This window comes from Mercenaria mercenaria, chromosome 13 (assembly GCF_021730395.1).
Source record: "Mercenaria mercenaria strain notata chromosome 13, MADL_Memer_1, whole genome shotgun sequence".
Lineage (NCBI taxonomy): Eukaryota > Metazoa > Mollusca > Bivalvia > Venerida > Veneridae > Mercenaria > Mercenaria mercenaria.
In genome coordinates this window covers 46,175,537-46,193,784 of record NC_069373.1, presented here as the reverse complement: position 1 = coordinate 46,193,784, position 18,248 = coordinate 46,175,537, and the positions used below count along the sequence as shown (strand labels likewise).

The following is an 18,248-nucleotide window of genomic DNA, read 5'->3' as shown; positions in this document are numbered from 1 at the left end:
AACCAGGATTCTTTCCCTTGATCAAGTTCATGTAAAGAGGGTTTAAGGAAAGTTTATATATAATAACAGATATTAATCACTGTCGACACCTCATTCATGAGCGCCAAAACCAGGATTCTTTCCCTTGATCAAGTTCATGAAAAGAGGGTTTAGGGTAAGTTTCTATATAATAACAGATATTAATCACTGTCGGCACCTCATTCCTTAGCGCCAAAACCAGGATTCTTTCCCTTGATCAAGTTCATGTAAAGAGGGTTTAGGGAAAGTTTATATATAATAACAGATATTAATCACTGTCGACACCTCCATTCATGAGCGCCAAAACCAGATTCTTTCCCTTGATCAAGTTCATGTAAAGAGGGTTTAGGGAAAGTTTATATATAATAACAGATATTAATCACTGTCGACACCTCATTCATGAGCGCCAAAACCAGGATTCTTTCCCTTGATCAAGTTCATGTAAAGAGGGTTTAAGGAAAGTTTATATATAATAACAGATATTAATCACTGTCGACACCTCATTCATGAGCGTCAAAACTAGGAATCTTCTGATACCATTTTCATGTACTTAGTTTGACGAGGTCGAGGATCGAACACACGACCTCCCGCACTCGAAGCGGACGCTCTACCACTAAGCTATCGATGATGAGTTACTATCTTATTCAAAATATATATGTATTTCTAGTTCTGACAATCCAAAATTCAGTTTCAATTTGTACGATTTGAGTTTTTAAAGTTCACAGTGCAGGTACTGAGCTGCATTGACACACAATGATTATGAGAGTACTTTCATACTGAAGATATAAAAACAAATATGTGGCTAATATGCGGTATACAAATTACAGATAATGAATTTAATTCGGAATTCTGTATTATTATTCACCTTTAAAAAGTCATAGATACATTCGGTAAATATTATGAAGAACAACAGTGTAACATTTCAAAAAGTAATTTCAAAAAGTAATTTCACTCATTCATTAAATATTCTGTAGAGTGTGCGTGTAGCACGGATGATCAAACTATTATACAACTAAGTTTAGTTTCTATTATGTTTCCTTTTAAAGCAATTGGTGACATTATTTCTGATAAAAGCATTGATGAGGGAAATGCTATCTAAATAACCAGGCATTCAGTGTCTAATAGAAGATCTACTAAGCATTTACAATTTTTGAACATTGTTTTAAAGCATCCGTCTACGGTTAAAGAATTGACTATTAGCAATGCTTCTCCTTCGTATTCGCAAAATGAATACTGCTTGGAAATTACTGTTGCGGGAAGCAATATGCATATGCTCAAATATTTGAAAGTGCACTTATTCTAAAATTAGCATTTTGTAGAACAAAATCGTCATGTTCATACACCGAACTTCCTCTAGATTTTTCAAACAAATGACTTGACATGGCTGATCTGTCCCTCTGCTTCAATATGTCACTTTCGGGCGCATTTTCTTTGATAACTGTGGCATGTTCTTTGTCTTCTTCTACACTATCCACAGAAACATTTTGTTCTAATTCACTCGAGTTAGATTTTGTGCCGTGGTAAACTTTTTCATTTTCGTCATGTTTATTTTCTGCACATTCACTTTCTTGCTTGGTTAGTTCTTCAGAAGCAACGGTTTCAGTTTCTGTGTTTAGTACTATTTCCACATGAGAAGTTTCAGGTTCTTCTGTTTTTTCTTGTTCAGACTGACCTTCATTGCTAGATATGCCCTTTCCCGGAGATCGTTCAAGCGTATGTTTCTTTAGAACCTGAAACAAAAAAAGACAATCTTAGTTCATATAATGGTCTTAAAATATTGGTGATTCATAGGCGTTTTATGTATTGTACAAAGAAGGCAGTATTGCTGTTTGAGTATTGACTCCGACCTAAGCAGTAGTATCCACAACAATGGCATACAAGCAACATTTGTTCTTACAAATCAAATACCACTATAATGTGATGTAATTGAGAGAAATTATATTATCAGTGTTATTTGCGCAATTTGGGGCAGTGGTTCTAACTCCGTGGGTAAAGTGGTTCTAACTGTGAGGGTAAGGTGGCTCTAACTTAGTGAGTAAAAAGTGGTTTTCCAAATTTGTGTGTAAATTGGTTCATACTCTGTCGGTAAGGTGGTTCTCATTCTGTATGTAAAGTGGATCTACCTCTGTTCGTGTGTAAAGTTGCTCTAGCTTTGTGGGCAAGATGGTTTTCGCTCTGCGGGTAAAGTGGTTCTCGCTCTGTGTGAAAAGTGGTTCTAACTCTATGCGTAGGTAAGGTGGTTCTCACTTTGTGTCTAAAAGGATTCTAACCTTGTGTGTAAAGTGGTACCAACTCGGTAGGTAAGGTGGTTCTCACTTTGTGTGTAGGTAAGGTGGTTCTCACTCAGATTCTAACCTTGTGTGTAAAGTGGTAGTTCTCCTTTGGTAAGATGGTTCTCAGTTTGTGGGTAAAGTAGGTCTCACTCTTTGTGTAAAATAACTCTGTGCGTGTGTAAAGTTGTTCTGACTTTGTGGGAAAAGTGGTTCTCACTTTGTGTTTAAAGTGGTTCTAACTTTGTGTGTAAAGTGGTTCTGACTTGTGCGTAAGTTCTAACTTTGTTTGTAAAGTGGTTCTCTGTGGGTAGAGTGGTTCTAACTCTGTGTAAAAGCGTTTCTAACTCTATTGATAAATGTATTACTTTTACTGTTACGAGATCGTTGTTAGTTCGATTTCAGGCTCTGCCTAAAGTAATATGCAAACACAATACTAGTACCTGAAATGTGGCTTTCTTGCTTGCACCTTCAAACTTTCCTTTAAATGGTTCTTCTTTCCTTTTAAAACACCTATAATATAAAACATATACACTAATATCATTTAATGGCCATTGATTTGACAATATTTGAAGTTTTAAGTACAGGATATTATTGAATCATTTGCCATAAATATAATTATGATATACTTTAACTGTTAGAAGAAACCAGTCTTAAGTCAGTATACAGTTGATATACTAACTGATATTATTTAACTTGCTATAAATAGTAACAAACATGCAAATTTTTATTGAACAAATGTGCTTAATCCGAAATATTATAGATAATATGCACGGCAATTTTAAAATATTTTTTTGACATGTATAGCTTCTCTATTATAGAAAATTACAGGCCGAAATTCTTCCGTAATTATAAAGTAGTTGTGAACATAACGAATATACTTTATAGATTTTGAATTCATGTACGCTAACAAAAAAATCCCTCGCTTAAGTTAATATAAAGTTAGTCAAATGCCAAACGTTGTAGCGTTTAAAATTATCCACAGATAATGTGTATATGCCGTCTTTGTTTGTTCTTGTTAGGGTTCAAGTTAAAGCAACACAATTTAAGTCATCCTATGACCCATTACAATAAGAGGATTCATGCACAAAAACCAGTTATTGGAACACACTATATTTATAGAGAATTATGAGGCCTTCGGCTCATCTTAAGGTCCCGAAGTAGGCCTTGAGAAACAAAAATCAAACAACATCAAATCATAGAAAGGAAGAGTTGTTTGACATGAAAATTGAACAGCATGTAAAACATGTTTATTACTTTACGAAACAAGTGTCAATATACTGATATAAACATTGAATTCCGGAAAAGGACTGCCAAAAGGAGCTCCACTTCTGGACAGTTTAACGCCTTTAAAAACTCACCATATTCAAAGAACAATTACACATGTTGGTTTTTATGCATTTGCAATAGTGTGCGAGTGGTGAAATTACGCATAAGAAGGTGGAACACAGTTTTCAGCAATTATTTATCTTTATTTCTTTACAAATGGTATTCATTTTCAAAGATAGACAACCTTTTTTCTGATTATTTTAAGTACAAATGGCATTCATTTTCAAAGGGAGACAACTTTTCCCCAATCATTTTAAGTAATCGTCGAGAAAAAGTTGTCTCCCTTTGAAAATGAATGCCATTTGTAAAGAAATAAAGATAAACAATTGCTGAAAACTATGTTCCTTGTTATGTGAAATATCACGCTATTTCAAATAAATGCATCAAAACGAACATGTGTAACAGGTCTTTGAAAATGGTGAGTTTTTAAAGGCATTTGACTGTCCGAAAGTGGGGCCCCTATAGGCAGTCATTTTCTGGAATTCAAAGTTTATATCAGTATACTGACACTTGTTTCGTAAAGTAATATACATGTTTTACATGCTGTTCAATTTTCATGTCAAACAACTATTTCTTTCTATGATTTGGTGTTGTTTGATTTTTGTTTCTCAAGGCCTAATGCGAAACCTTAACAACTCAGGCTAACGTCCTTATGGTTAAATTCCAGCGCATCTGAAATCAGAAACAATTATTTGATCATTTTATAAATCTAAAAATATGATAATATTGGTACATACATTTTCTTGTCTCTTTTCAGTTTTATGATAAACAGTATCAGAAGCACTATAGCTACACCGGCTACGAAAGATACGCACGCTGTAATAGCCAAATATCTAGGTGAGAAAGCTGGACCTGAAATTATGGTATAAAGACTACATATAAAAGAAATATAACGTAATCAAAATGAATCAATAATGTAAAATCATTAATATTCGTGGCTGTCTAATTTTCGTGGATTTCGCGGCAATTCCAATACACGAAATTAACTTTAACGAACAAATAAAATTACCAATTCATGTATCTTTAAAATTTTAAACCCACGAATTCTCGTCCCCACGAAACAGTCATTTCTGGGAAAACCACGAAATATTATATACATAAAATTAAATGATTTTACAGTATATAGATGGATGGATATTTAAAATAAATTGAAAAATAAGTACGATAGAAGATAGATAGATAGGATGGATGGATGAAATTGAACATTATTTTTCCAGTAGTCATCTTTTTTTTTTGTCACTAAATTATGCCTTAAATGCTGACTTCTGATTCCAGTACTTACATATAACTAGTTTAAGACAATAACAACACTTGTTACCAAATACCGACAATAGCTAGCTTTTGACTAATGAACAGAAAATAAAATGCATAAACAATAATGATATGCACATATATGACTAATACATGTATATATAATTATCTGAATAAAATATATAAATTATTTATGGCGTACGAACGCTCTGTTAGTAAAAGAAAAGAAAATCAAACGGTTTTACGTACATGTATATACAAAGCTTATGGGACTAGATCGTTATCTACTAACTTCAAATATATATCTAAAGATCTAAAGATATACAAGTTCATGGTGTTAAATCAACTAATTTCGTAAAATTCAGGATGTTTATCATACATTATTTGTAAGAGCAATTGTCGTCCCTAGCAAGTTACACATGTAAATAGTTTCAGACAAAATTATCAAATCACTTTGTTCAAGAAATTAGATCTTATACAAAAGAAATGTTATGTTTTCCTATGTGCTGTTACATAATATTTCATTTAATCATCAGTTAAGGCGTTTTTTTGTTAGAAGTATATGTAAGTGGGTAATAGTTTATTCTTCAAACCACTTCAAAATGTACTCCGCTTTAAGTACATCATCACGCTGAGCAATTGAAATGCGAACTGTTCTTTAACAATAACAATGAGTAGATAAACAACAATAATAGTTTATACATGATTTATTTTTAGGTCGATTGTGAAGCAAGTTCTACAACTTATATTAATCACTCTCGACACCTCATTCCTTATGGAATCCATCGCCTCGAGGTATTAAAGAGGCCACTTTCCCCTTTTTTAATGCTGAGCGCCAAGCAAGGGAGCTACTGGTACCATTTTTCACGTCTTTGGTACGACGCGGCCGGTGATCGAACCCACAACCTCCCGCACTCGAAGCGGACGCTCTACCACTAGACTATCGAGGCAACCGTAATATTTACATGAACATTATCTAAAGTACACTTACTTTCATTAGATCCACATTTACTACAACAGTCCGCCAGGTCCATTTCTGTCCGAACCTTTTCTGTTGTTGAATTCTGAAACGCAAGTACGATTTTGGCCAGAATATCGTATTATTAGTATATAATTTTGTAGTATTCTATAGCTGATGTGCAGATGTTGATATGAAGCTCATAATTATGTAACTGTTGTTGATATGTAACTGCTGACAATATGTTATATGTGACAGATGTTGATACGTAGCTACTGTTGATATGTACTTTTTATATTGATCAGTTATTGATATGTAACTGCTGTTGATACGTAACTGCTGTTGATATGAAGCTGATGATCAAATGTAATTATCATTGATATGTAACTGGTGGTAATATGTAATATGTAACTGCTGTTGATATGCAGTTTTCATATCGATCAGTTACTGATATGAAGTTGATGTTGATATGTAACTGCTATCGATCAGTTCCTGATATGATGTTGATGTTGATATGTAACTGCTGTTGATATGTAGTTTTCATATCGATCAGTTACTGATATGTAGCTGCTGTTGATATGTAACTGCTGTCGATATGTATTTTTCATATTGATCAGTTCCTGATATGAAGTTGATGTTGATATGTAGTTTTCATATCGATCAGTTACTGATATGTAGCTGCTGTTAATATGTAGTTTTCATATCGATCAGTTACTGATATGTAGCTGCTGTTGATATGTAACTGCTGTTAATATGTAGTTTTCATATCGATCAGTTACTGATATGTAGCTGCTGTTAATATGTAGTTTTCATATCGATCAGTTACTGATATGTAGCTGCTGTTAATATGTAGTTTTCATATCGATCAGTTACTGATATGTAACTGCTGTTAACATGCAGTTTTCATATCGATCAGTTACTGATATGTAACTGCTGTTAATATGCAGTTTTCATATCGATCAGTTACTGATATGTAGCTGCTGTTGATATGTAACTGCTGTTAATATGCAGTTTTCATATCGATCAGTTACTGATATGTAGCTGCTGTTAATATGTAGTTTTCATATCGATCAGTTACTGATATGTAACTGCTGTTAATATGCAGTTTTCATATCGATCAGTTACTGATATGTAGCTGCTGTTGATATGTAACTGCTGTTAATATGCAGTTTTCATATCGATCAGTTACTGATATGTAACTGCTGTTAATATGTAGTTTTCATATCGATCAGTTACTGATATGTAACTGCTGTTAATATGCAGTTTTCTATCGATCAGTTACTGATATGTAGCTGCTGTTGATATGTAACTGCTGTTAATATGCAGTTTTCATATCGATCAGTTACTGATATGTAACTGCTGTTGATATGTATAGCTGCTGTTGATATGTAACTACTGTTGATACAGTATGTAGTTTTCATGTTGATCAGTTAGTGATATGTAGCTGCTGTGATATGTTGTTTTCATATCGATCAGTTATTGATATGTAGCTGTCACTCATACGTAACTGCTGTTGACTTGTAACTTGTGTTTATATCTAGCTGTTTTATTTCGATCAGTTATTGATACGTAACAACCGTTGAAATGTAGCTGCTGTAACGGTTGATATCAATCAGCTTTTGATATGTAACTGCTGTTGGTATGTAACTGCTGTTGATATGTAACTGCTGTTGATATGTAACTGCTGTTGATATGTAACTGCTGTTGGTATTTAACTGCAGCTAATGTACAGCTGCTGTAAGTATGTAAGTATGCTGAAAGAGGTTCAGACATTTTATATAGATCTATTTTATTATCTTTCTCCTTTGATTAAAGGAAACAAAAGTAGTATCACGATGATGTCTGATAATATGAGATGTCACGAAAAAAATAAAACAAATCATGGTTCACTATTTCTTAAATGAATCTCCTTTTTTCCTATTACTGTTTGTCAAACTGAATCTCCCTTTTAAGGTCGAATTTCAAACGTAATCTCCACTTTGTTTTACACTTTTGCAGGCTGAACAATCTCATCACTTTTATCGTACATTTTTCGATCTAAATCTTTCTACTGTTAGAGTATTACCACCACGAAAGAGTAAAAGTGGATGTTAAGAAAAATGAACAAATACTCCTAAACATAAACCAAGATACATTGTCTCAACTGTTATACGCTCTATATGTTTAACTTAACATACATGCACACTATATGACATAGTATAAACTTACACAAAAAATAACCCAACACAATACGATATGAAAAAAGATACTTAAAATTGCGTTTTACTGACAATATATATATATATATAAAAACTGCACTTACCGCCATGGTTGATAACGCTGTATTCATACATCGACACAAAAACGGAAGTTAAATTCACAGCCGTATCACGAGATTATATTATATTTTTGTACTGAAGTATTGAAACGGCATATCGTTTTGAATCAAGTATCGTTATCAACAACTACTTGATTAATTTCTAATATTGAATGTTTTATTTTGAAAAGATACGAGGTTTATCATATGGAAGGATCCTATTTGTCAACACTTTATAGAATACAGTCAAACTTGTGTTACAGACCACCTCTGAACAGAGACCACCTGGCTCTAAAGACCACATGTTTTGTTTCCCATTTTAACATTTACAGTGTATTTAAACCTGTGAATATAGACCACCTTTCAATAAAGACCACATTTTGGCCCTCCCAAGGGCGATCTTGTAGACAGGTTTGACTGTAGATGTGTTGTTTTTCTGCTAGTGAGGTAATGATAATTATTGCATGGCTCCTTAATAAATTACAAGTTTTAATAGATATAGATTAATATCTATAAAAAAGAATTTTTAGGGCTTAAGCCAAAACTTGGTAGAAAAGATATGAAAATTTATTTCTGATGTCATATGATAAAATAGTTATTGAATGGCTTGGATTTTAATATGGGCGTCTCCCGACTTTTTTCAATACTTTATAGAATGTGTGTGTTGTTTGTATATAAGTGGGGTAAAAGTTTCACCGTATAAATATAAAGCATTTGGAAGTATTCAAAACTTTTGGTTGGACGTGTTTTGACATAGACATACCGTAGAACAAGTAAGATATGTTGTCTTTTTGGGGGGTCATTTTGGCAAAATTAATTTACACTAATTACAATACAAGGGTGTACCTTAAGTGTTTATTGGTAAGACTTTTAAAGGGGACAACCAAAGTACATCTGAAGCTTGGTCGAAATTGGTTATGTGGTTTTAACAGAAATTATGGACGACGGGCATCCAACGATCCTAAAATCTTTCTTACAGAAGGACGAGGTGGAATAATGTGGTGGTAATGTTGGAATGGATGGACAATATTAAGAACACAATAACTAAAATTTGGTGCAGGCAGGAATGGGGTGTTGAGTAATAGTAGTAGGGTAATGTGTACGGAGGTTTGACAGAATTTGGTAGATAAGGGGAAAAGTAACGCGCCACACTATTGTAGCCATGTTTTTAATAGACCAGAATGATTCGCAGAATTTCAGTGACATTTTTTTTTAAAAATCGCACGGCGAACATTTAACGATACTAAAAGCTCACCGCTTGCATTTCTACCTGAGGTAAACTAAAGGTATAACGGATTTACGTGTAATGACACGACATGTTTGTTCCATATAGTAGCCTCCTTTATTCAGATTTTTTACTTAAATACGCTACACGTATTAACACAGAACGAACTACATGTTGTGCACTTTTCAAAACGTAATTAATTTTGTTTTACGGACATAAATTGCCTGCGCTTTGTTCTGATGTGTCCTTGTACAACAGTTCCCTCTTTATAAAGTGTTACTTCCTCGAGCTGACAATACTTAAACGACTATTGTTTTTGTGCATTGATCATGACGTCATAAAAATGATAATCATTGTTGTCTCAATGTTAGTCTTTATTCTGTATCTTCAGTTTACTTGGGTCCATTTGCATTGTTTCGAACCTAAACGTTTACCTACATGTGTGGCTTAAAATAGGATATCTGTATTCAGTAGTTTCATACATACATGAGAAGGATCTTACATGGATGTTACGCGGATGTAACTAACGTTACGAGTGTCTGAAAACAGCTGTTTATTTATAGTCAAATGTTATGCCTGATACATCAGATCTCTTAAAATCGGTCACAAAACGACATCAGTAGTGTCATATAGAAGTTACAAGGGTGCTGCAAGGGTGTTACATACGTAACTCGTTTCTGAAAAGATAATATTATATCTATTTGTAATAAAAATGTTACGGATGTTATACCCAATTATTAAAATCAGCAAAGGAAACCATCAGTAGTTACAAGAATGTTACAATGATGTTGCACACGTTAAGCGTTTCTGAAAAGATGTGTCCGTTTGTACAGACCCTATCATAATAATGAGTAGACATTTTGAATATTATGAGACAAGTCTATGTGCTATTTTCTTATTGACTTGCTAATTCATTATATGTAACGTAATGTTACATTACATTATATTACCTTATGGTATGCTTGTTACAAAAATAGTTACAGTATAATAAATTACCACAAGACTGGGCCTTAGTTCCGCCATTATAACTGTTTTGAAATAGACTGTCGTTCTGTTAATGACAAATTTATTACCCACCGATAATTGTCAAAAAAGTATACAGATTGTTGCTTAGTTAAGAATCGATAAAAAATACCCATCGAGCAATATTATATTTAGAAAAATGGCGTTGTCAAGTAAAAATATGACACATTGTCCGCCAAATATTACTTGGATACAGAATGTTCTGGATAATCCATATCTTGCTCCTATGGTTACAAATATTTATCCTGTTGAGCTTCAGTCAAATAGAGCTAACAATGATGATACCAGTGCTTCGCTTTTACATTTACATCTCTCCATTAATAATGGTATTATACGTACGGAAAAAACATGATAAGGGAGACAATTTTAATTTTGATAGTGTCAATTTCCCTCACCTTGGTGGAGATGTATCCCGTGCCACATCTTGTGGCGTTTGTATTTCACAACTAATAAATTTTACCAGAGCCTGTAGTCCTGTTGAAGACTTAAATCTACGTAATATTGCTATTATCAGAAAGCTCATTCAGCATGGCTACAGTTATCATAAATGGTAAATGTTATAACCCTTATACTGAACTAGTGATTAAATTTAAAAGTAATAAAAAAAAGCTCTTCTGCGACAAGGTATTTCACAACCTGTTTTTATGGAGACGTGATTTACAAACTTCGTAAAATTCTTGGGCATAGCCATTTCCGACCTTTGATATGTGTCCCCTTTGCAAATAATAATTTTAATACAAAGATATATTTTCATTGCAATATAGAAACAAATACTAAAATTACTAAGGCTTGTAATACCGTACCCAGTCCTCACTTGCGTTGAGCCGTATAAGGATGAGTTTTGTGACGCAATGAAACAATAGCAAATCAAACAGCACCAAATGTATTTAGTAGGTCGTGTATATTAACTTGCGCAAGGTCAAATTTTTAATTCTGTCTAAATTGAGAACGTCATCCTGTCCTTACCACTGCACCGATTCCAAAGCGATACATCTCTTATTGTAACCACAAGCTAAATACACACGAAGTAGAGCGACAAACACTTAAGGTGGATCGATACCTTATTCGTCAAATATGGCATTCCATCCGATTTTGATGAAACTTGGTCCAGCTGTAGCATTAGGGTTCCTAATTACTTTTCCGTCGTCTTGGCAACAATACGTTATCAGTGATGACGTCACGAACGTCGCAACTTAGGGCACCAAAATGCATCAAAACCGCCGTTTTTGAGTATTCTAAAATGCCTAGTTACGATTTAAAATCAGCCAAACTTTACATTTTGAAACTTTATTTAATTTATATTAGGACTAGCGTGTTTATAAGTGGTATCGCACCATATTACAACTGACATTTATCATTTGATAGAGCAACCAATGTTTCTGCTGATATAAAATGTTGACAAAAAATCGGCAAATATACGCAAAAATGACATCTTTAAAAAACTACAGGCCCAATAAAAGTCTGATTTGCAGCACAAGTGATCAATTTATAAATGAAATGTCAAGTAAAAAAGGGAACTTTACGTTTTCAGTTTTCCACAATATTATGTTGAAGACAAACTGCCCTTTCGATTTTTGGACGTAAAACTCAACGTTTTAACGTTAGATGCCATGTACGTAAAGCGTCACATGCAAGTTGATATTTGTATCTTCATTCTAGGAGGAGAACACATAATAAGCAAATATAACTAAGAGTAAATTAATTGTAAACTTTGATATCGAATCGTTCGCATACGTACATGTAGTTGATAAAAGTAAGTGAATGTTATAAGGACAGTTCTAGAATTAATTGTATGGGAGGGTCGGAAGGCACTTTCGAAAAAAAAAAACCACCACCTATATTTTTTCATTTTCCTCCCTAACCCCACTTTCCATGATTTTTGATTTTCCTCCAACGCCACTACCCATAATTATGAATTTTCTACTAACCCCCACCACCTATAATTATTAAATGTACAAAAATCGAAACATTAGAAAAATCTTCCCGGAACAGTGTACGAAAATATTTATAGCGATATAGTATCGGAAGAATCATTTTGAGTCACTAAAACATGTATCATGACTTCATGCCCTGACGCCGACAAGACTTGTGATTTATTTGGACATGATTTATGGAAATTTAGTCATCCATTTTTAGAATAATGATTTCACGCAGTACAAGTTTTAGTAAACTTGCTTTAAAGGTATTGACCTCCTGATTGTACGACGACGACAACAACAACAAAAACAACAACAAAAAAGAAATATTTCTATATTTCTTAAGATTTTATCTTGGTTTGGCATTTTAAGACAGATTAGAAACAAAAATCGTGTTCTAATGTTCAAAATATGACCGAAATTCAAGCGAAAATCTGGAGGCCAGTGCCTTTAAACGGCTAAATGTGAAAGTAACAACTTGAGATCTTTTTGCCTACATACTGTTTAACCTATAATGGAAATGATTTAAGACTGGTTATATTTAGGAAAAGGTGTGAAATACTCCGCAAGTCACATATTTTATTTACTTCAGCGTAATATGTTTAAAAAAGTTTCTTTTTACGATACTGGCTTTTTAATTAACTCTTTAACGGCAAATATGCACTTACTTATGATAGGTATGTCTATTATTTACATTCATCTGTGAGCAAAATATAATTGGAAACTAACAGACGATAAATTCACCTTGCAAATCAGATAAACATGCAGATATTTCAAAGAAATTGATGTTCGCGATTTTATACAGTTTAACTTTGCATTGATGCATAAGCAATTTTACTGAACAACTATAGTTCAAATACATGTTAGGCCACGTATTAGCAGAGAAAACATTTGAGTAATACTGCAGTAAATATGATTGTGTGCAACATTAGTGACTTCACATAATTATAAACGAGACTGACTGTTGGGAATATTATGATGTTGGTTTTCTTTAGAGACTTACACATTTTTTGTGAAAAAAAGGTTTCTGAATCGGTTAGTGCTTAACAGATATATTAAAATACCTGAGGCAGATATGTCCTTAATATTAATGATGACGACATGTCAGTTCCGTCGGCATCGGTTAATGTAATCAGTACCATTGATTTATTAACATACGATTTTGTGTGGAATTGCAGATGATTCAAGTAGTTGTGCAGCATGGAAAAAATTCAACTAATATTAGGGAAATGTGATATACATGCAAAAGTTTTTTACTCAATTAACGCATATTTCTGTTTCGGCCTGCCTCCATGTCATTTCTTTTTCCCCGGTTCAGTTTTTGATGCGTATGCGAAACAGCCATTACTGATATATTCATACGCGCCACGTGCCAGACAGAATACACGTGCGGATGAAAGGCGGGAAAAATGAAGTATGAATCGGTCTTCACGGACTTTACTGACTTCTACACAAATGCGAGATGTAGTACATAATCGGTGACACGATACTATTGCGTCAGGAAATACTGATTGACATACTTTCGGTGATTAAGGACGCTGCAAGTTCAACGGGAACGAGACAGAAAAACGAAGTATTAAATGAACAGAAATAAAAGAAAAAGATCATAATTCTTAGATCGGTGATGTAAAACTTACGTTCAGTGTATCGCGGTCAGTTAAGTAGCGACTTGTAGTTAAAAAGGAAGGAAAATGTGTTTGCGTGAAATCCCGATAACTGGTAGTGCGTCAATATTAGAAAGATAAAAATCACATTACAAGCCTGTTTTAATCTCGGTCTACAGTGTCTTAAGTGTTTGTCCCTCCCTGTCATTAAAAGATATCGTTACAGTTAAGATTGTGATCTACAATCTGAGGGGTTACATTGCCGATTAAAATTATTTATTTACAGTGCAAATGTTTCCTATACGTTGCATATGGAAAAATATATGGTACTGGGTGATTGCCTTGAGCTTTCACAAAAGTTATCTGTAAAGGGCTCAACGTAAATGAGGACCTCACACGATATTAAAAGCCTTAGTCATTCATGCTACTGCGACCTAAGATATGTATCACTAGTCATTTTTTTTCCAGCTTTCACAAAACGCATCCGTATACGGCTCAACGCAGGAACGAAAATCGCATTACAAGCCTGTTTTAATTTCGGGCTACAGTGACTTATGTGTTTGTCCCTCCCTGTCATTGAATGTATATCTTTACAGTTAAGATTGTGATCTATAATTTGAGGGGATACATTGCCGATTAGGTGCATTGGTCAGGGCAGGGTGACTGTATCAATTTGGAGTAAAAATATATATATTTACAGAGCAAATGTTTTCTATACGTTGCATACGGAAAACATTTATGGTACCGGGTGATTACTTTGAGCTTTCACAAAACTTATCTTTAAAGGGCTCAATGTAAATGAGGACCTCACACGATATTAAAAGCCTTAATCATTCATGCTACTGCGGCCTAAGATATATATCACTAGTCATTTTTACTCAGCTTTCACAAGACACATCCGTATACCACTCAACGCAGGAACGAAAATCGCATTACAAGCCTGTTTTAATTTCGAGCTACAGTGACTTATGTGTTTGTCCCTCCCTGTCATTAAAGGTATATCTTTATAGTTAAGATTGTGATCCACAGTTTGAGGGGTTACATTGCTGATTCGGTGCATTGGTTAGGGCAGGGTGACGGTATCAATTTGGAGTAAAATTATATATTTACAGAGCAAATGTTTCCTATACGTTGCATATGGAAAAAATATATGGTACCGGGTGATTACTTTGAGCTTTCAGAAAACTTATCCGTATAGGGCTCAATGTAAATGAGGACTTCACACGATATTAAAAGCCTAAGTCATTCATGCTACTGCGAACTAAGATATATGTCTCAAGTCAATTTTTTTCAGCTTTCACAAAACTCATCCGCATACGACCCTACGCAGGAACGAACATCGCATTACAAGCCTGTTTTAATCTTTGGTAATGTGTTTGTCCCTTCTTGTCATTAAAGGTATATCTTTACAGTTAAGATTGTGATCTACAATTTGAGGGGTTACATTGCCGATTCGGTGCTTTGGATAGGGCAGGGCGACGGTATCAATTCGGACTAAAATTATATATTTACAGAGCAAATATATACGTTGCATATGGAAAAAAAATATGGTACCGGGTGATTACTTTGAGCTTTCACAAACCGTATCCGTAAAGGGCTCAACGTAAATGAGGACCTCACACGATATTAAAAGCCTCAGTCATTCATGCTACTGCGAACGGAGATATATGTTACTAGTGAATTTTTTTTTCAGCTTTTACAAAACGCATCCATATACGACTCAACGCAGGAATGAAAATCGCATTTCAAGTCTGTTTTAATCTCGGGCTACAGTGAATTATATGTTTGTCCCTCCTTGGCATTGAAGATATATTTTTACATTTAAGATTGCGATATACAACTTGAGGGGTTACATTGCCGATTAGGTGCATTGGTTAGGGCAGGGTGACGGTATCAATTTGGAGTAAAATTATATATTTACAGAGTAAATGTTCCCTATATGTTGCATATGGAAAACATACATGGTACCGGGTGATTACAAAACGCATCCATATACGACTCAACGCAGGAACGAAAATCGCATTACAAGCCTGTTTTAATTTCGGGCTACAGTGACTTATGTGTTTGTCCCTCCCTGTCATTGAATGTATATCTTTACAGTTAAGATTGTGATCTATAATTTGAGGGGATACATTGCCGATTAGGTGCATTGGTTAGGGCAGGGTGACGGTATCAATTTGGAGTAAAATTATATATTTACAGAGTAAATGTTCCCTATATGTTGCATATGGAAAACATACATGGTACCGGGTGATTACTTTGAGCTTTCAGAAAACCTATCCGTATAGGGCTCAACGTAAATGAGAACCTCACACGATATTAAAAGCCTAAGTCATTCATGCTACTGCGACCGAAGATATACTAGTATGTCAGTAGTAAATTTTCTTCAGCTTCCACAAAACGCATCTGTATACGACTCAACGCAGGAAAAAAAGTAGCATTACATGCTTGTTTTAATCTCGGGCTACAGTGACTTATGTGTTCGTCCCTCCCTGTCATTAAAGATATATCTTTACATTTAAGATTGTGATCTACAATTTGAGGGGTTACATTGCCGATTCGGTGCATTGGTTAGGGTAGGGTGACGGTATCAATTCGGAGTAAAATTATATATTTACAGAGAAAATGTTTTCTATATATTGCATATGGAAAAATATTTGGTACCGGGTAATTACTTTGAGCGTTCACAAAACTTATCCGTTTAGGGTTCAACGTAAATGAGGACCTGACCTGGTATTAAAAGGCTTAGTCACTCATGCTACTGCGACCTAAGATATATGTGACTAGTCTCTTTTTTTCACAGCTTTCACAAAACGCATCCGTACACGACTCAACGCAGGAACGAAAATCGCATTACAAGCCTGTTTCAATCTCGGGCTACAGTGACTTATGTGTTTGTCCCTCCCTGTCATTAAAGATATTTTTACACATAAGATTGTGATCTACAATTTAAGGGGTTACATTGCCAATTCGGTGCATTGGTTAGGGCAGGGTGACGGTATCAATTCGGAGTAAAATTATATATTTACAGAGCAAATGTTTCCTATTCTTTGTATATGGAAAAAGTATTTAGTACCGGGAGTTTACTTTGTGTTTTCAGAAAACTTATCTGTAAAGGGCTCAACGTAAATGAGGACCTCACACGATATTAAAAGCCTTAGTCATTCATGCTTCTTCGACCTAAGATATACTAGTATATCACTAGTCAGTTATTTCAGCTTCCACAAAACGCATCCGTATACGACTCAACGCAGGAACGAAAATCGCATTACAAGCCTCTTACAATATCGGGCTACATTGACTTATGTGTTTGTCCCTCCCTGTCATTAAAGATATATCTTTACACTTAAGATTGTGATCTACAATTTGAGGGGTTACATTGCCGATTCGGTGCATTGGTTAGGGCAGGGTGACGGTATCAATTCGGAGTAAAATTATATATTTACAGAGCAAATGTTTTCTATATATTGCGTATGGAAAAAATATTTGGTACCGGGTAATTACTTTGAGCTTTCACAAAACTTATCCGTTTAGGGTTCAACGTAAATGAGGACCTGACATGGTATTAAAAGGCTTAGTCACTCATGCTACTGCGACCTCAGATATATGTGACTAGTCTATTTTTTCACAGCTTTCACAAAACGCATCCGTATACGACTCAACGCAGGAACGAAAATCGCATTACAAGCCTGTTTCAATCTCGGGCAAGAGCGACTTATGTGTTTGTCCCTCCCTGTCTTTAAATGAATATTGCTACAGTTAATATTGTGATCTACAATTCGGGGGGTTATATTGCCGATTCGATGGATTGGTTAGGACAGAGTGACGGTATCAATTCGGAGTAAAATTATATATTTACGGAGCAAATGTTTTCTATCTGTTGCATATGGAAAAAGTATATGGTACCGGGTGATTACTTTGAGATTTCACAAAACTTATCCGTATAGCGATCAACGTAAATGAGGACCTCACACGATATTAAAAGCCTTAGTCATTCATGCTATTCGACCTAATATATATATCCCTAGTCAATTTCACAAAATGTATCCGTATACGACTCTACGCAGGAATGAAAATCGCATTACAAGCCTGTTTTAATCTCGGGATACAGTGAATTATGTTTTTGTCCCTTTCTATCATTAATGGTATATCATTATAGTTGTGATTGCTATTTACCATCTGAAGGGTTACATTGCTGATTTGATTCGGTGCATTGGTTAGCGCTGGGTGACTGTATCAATCAGTAAAATTATATATTTACAGAGCAAATGTTTTCTATACGTTGCATATGTAAATAATATATGGGACACGGTGATTACTTTGAGCTTTTACAAAACTTATCCGTATAGGGCTCAACG

At 34.5% G+C, this 18,248-nt stretch overlaps 1 protein-coding gene across 3 annotated transcripts; it reads right to left on the bottom strand.

The window, feature by feature from the left end:
- Window positions 1–956: 956 nt before the first annotated feature.
- On the bottom strand, window positions 957–8,274 carry LOC123528730 (uncharacterized). Of its 3 annotated transcripts, none has more exons than XM_053521711.1 (5): window positions 8,129–8,274; window positions 5,860–5,932; window positions 4,355–4,469; window positions 2,732–2,801; window positions 957–1,748 (listed from the first exon to the last, which is right to left on the bottom strand). In XM_053521711.1, the coding sequence occupies exons 1-5, from the start codon at window positions 8,153–8,155 to the stop codon at window positions 1,293–1,295; spliced, it is 741 nt and encodes a 246-aa protein (XP_053377686.1). In that variant the 5' UTR covers window positions 8,156–8,274; the 3' UTR covers window positions 957–1,292. The 3 variants fall into 3 exon arrangements, with proteins under 3 accessions (XP_053377686.1, XP_053377688.1, XP_053377689.1); XM_053521713.1 differs by lacking the exon at window positions 8,129–8,274 and adding an exon at window positions 7,717–8,014; XM_053521714.1 differs by lacking the exon at window positions 8,129–8,274 and adding an exon at window positions 7,751–8,014.
- Window positions 8,275–18,248: the final 9,974 nt, after the last annotated feature.

Excerpts from the sequence above, each read along its gene's own strand:
- LOC123528730 (XM_053521711.1), bottom strand. The coding sequence starts at position 8,155 with ATGAATACAGCGTTATCAACCATGGCG. Across the intron at positions 5,933-8,128 it reads CAGCGTTATCAACCATGGCG|AATTCAACAACAGAAAAGGT; the intron begins GTAAGTGCAGTT and ends CTTGCGTTTCAG. Across the intron at positions 4,470-5,859 it reads TAAATGTGGATCTAATGAAA|GTCCAGCTTTCTCACCTAGA; the intron begins GTAAGTGTACTT and ends CCATAATTTCAG.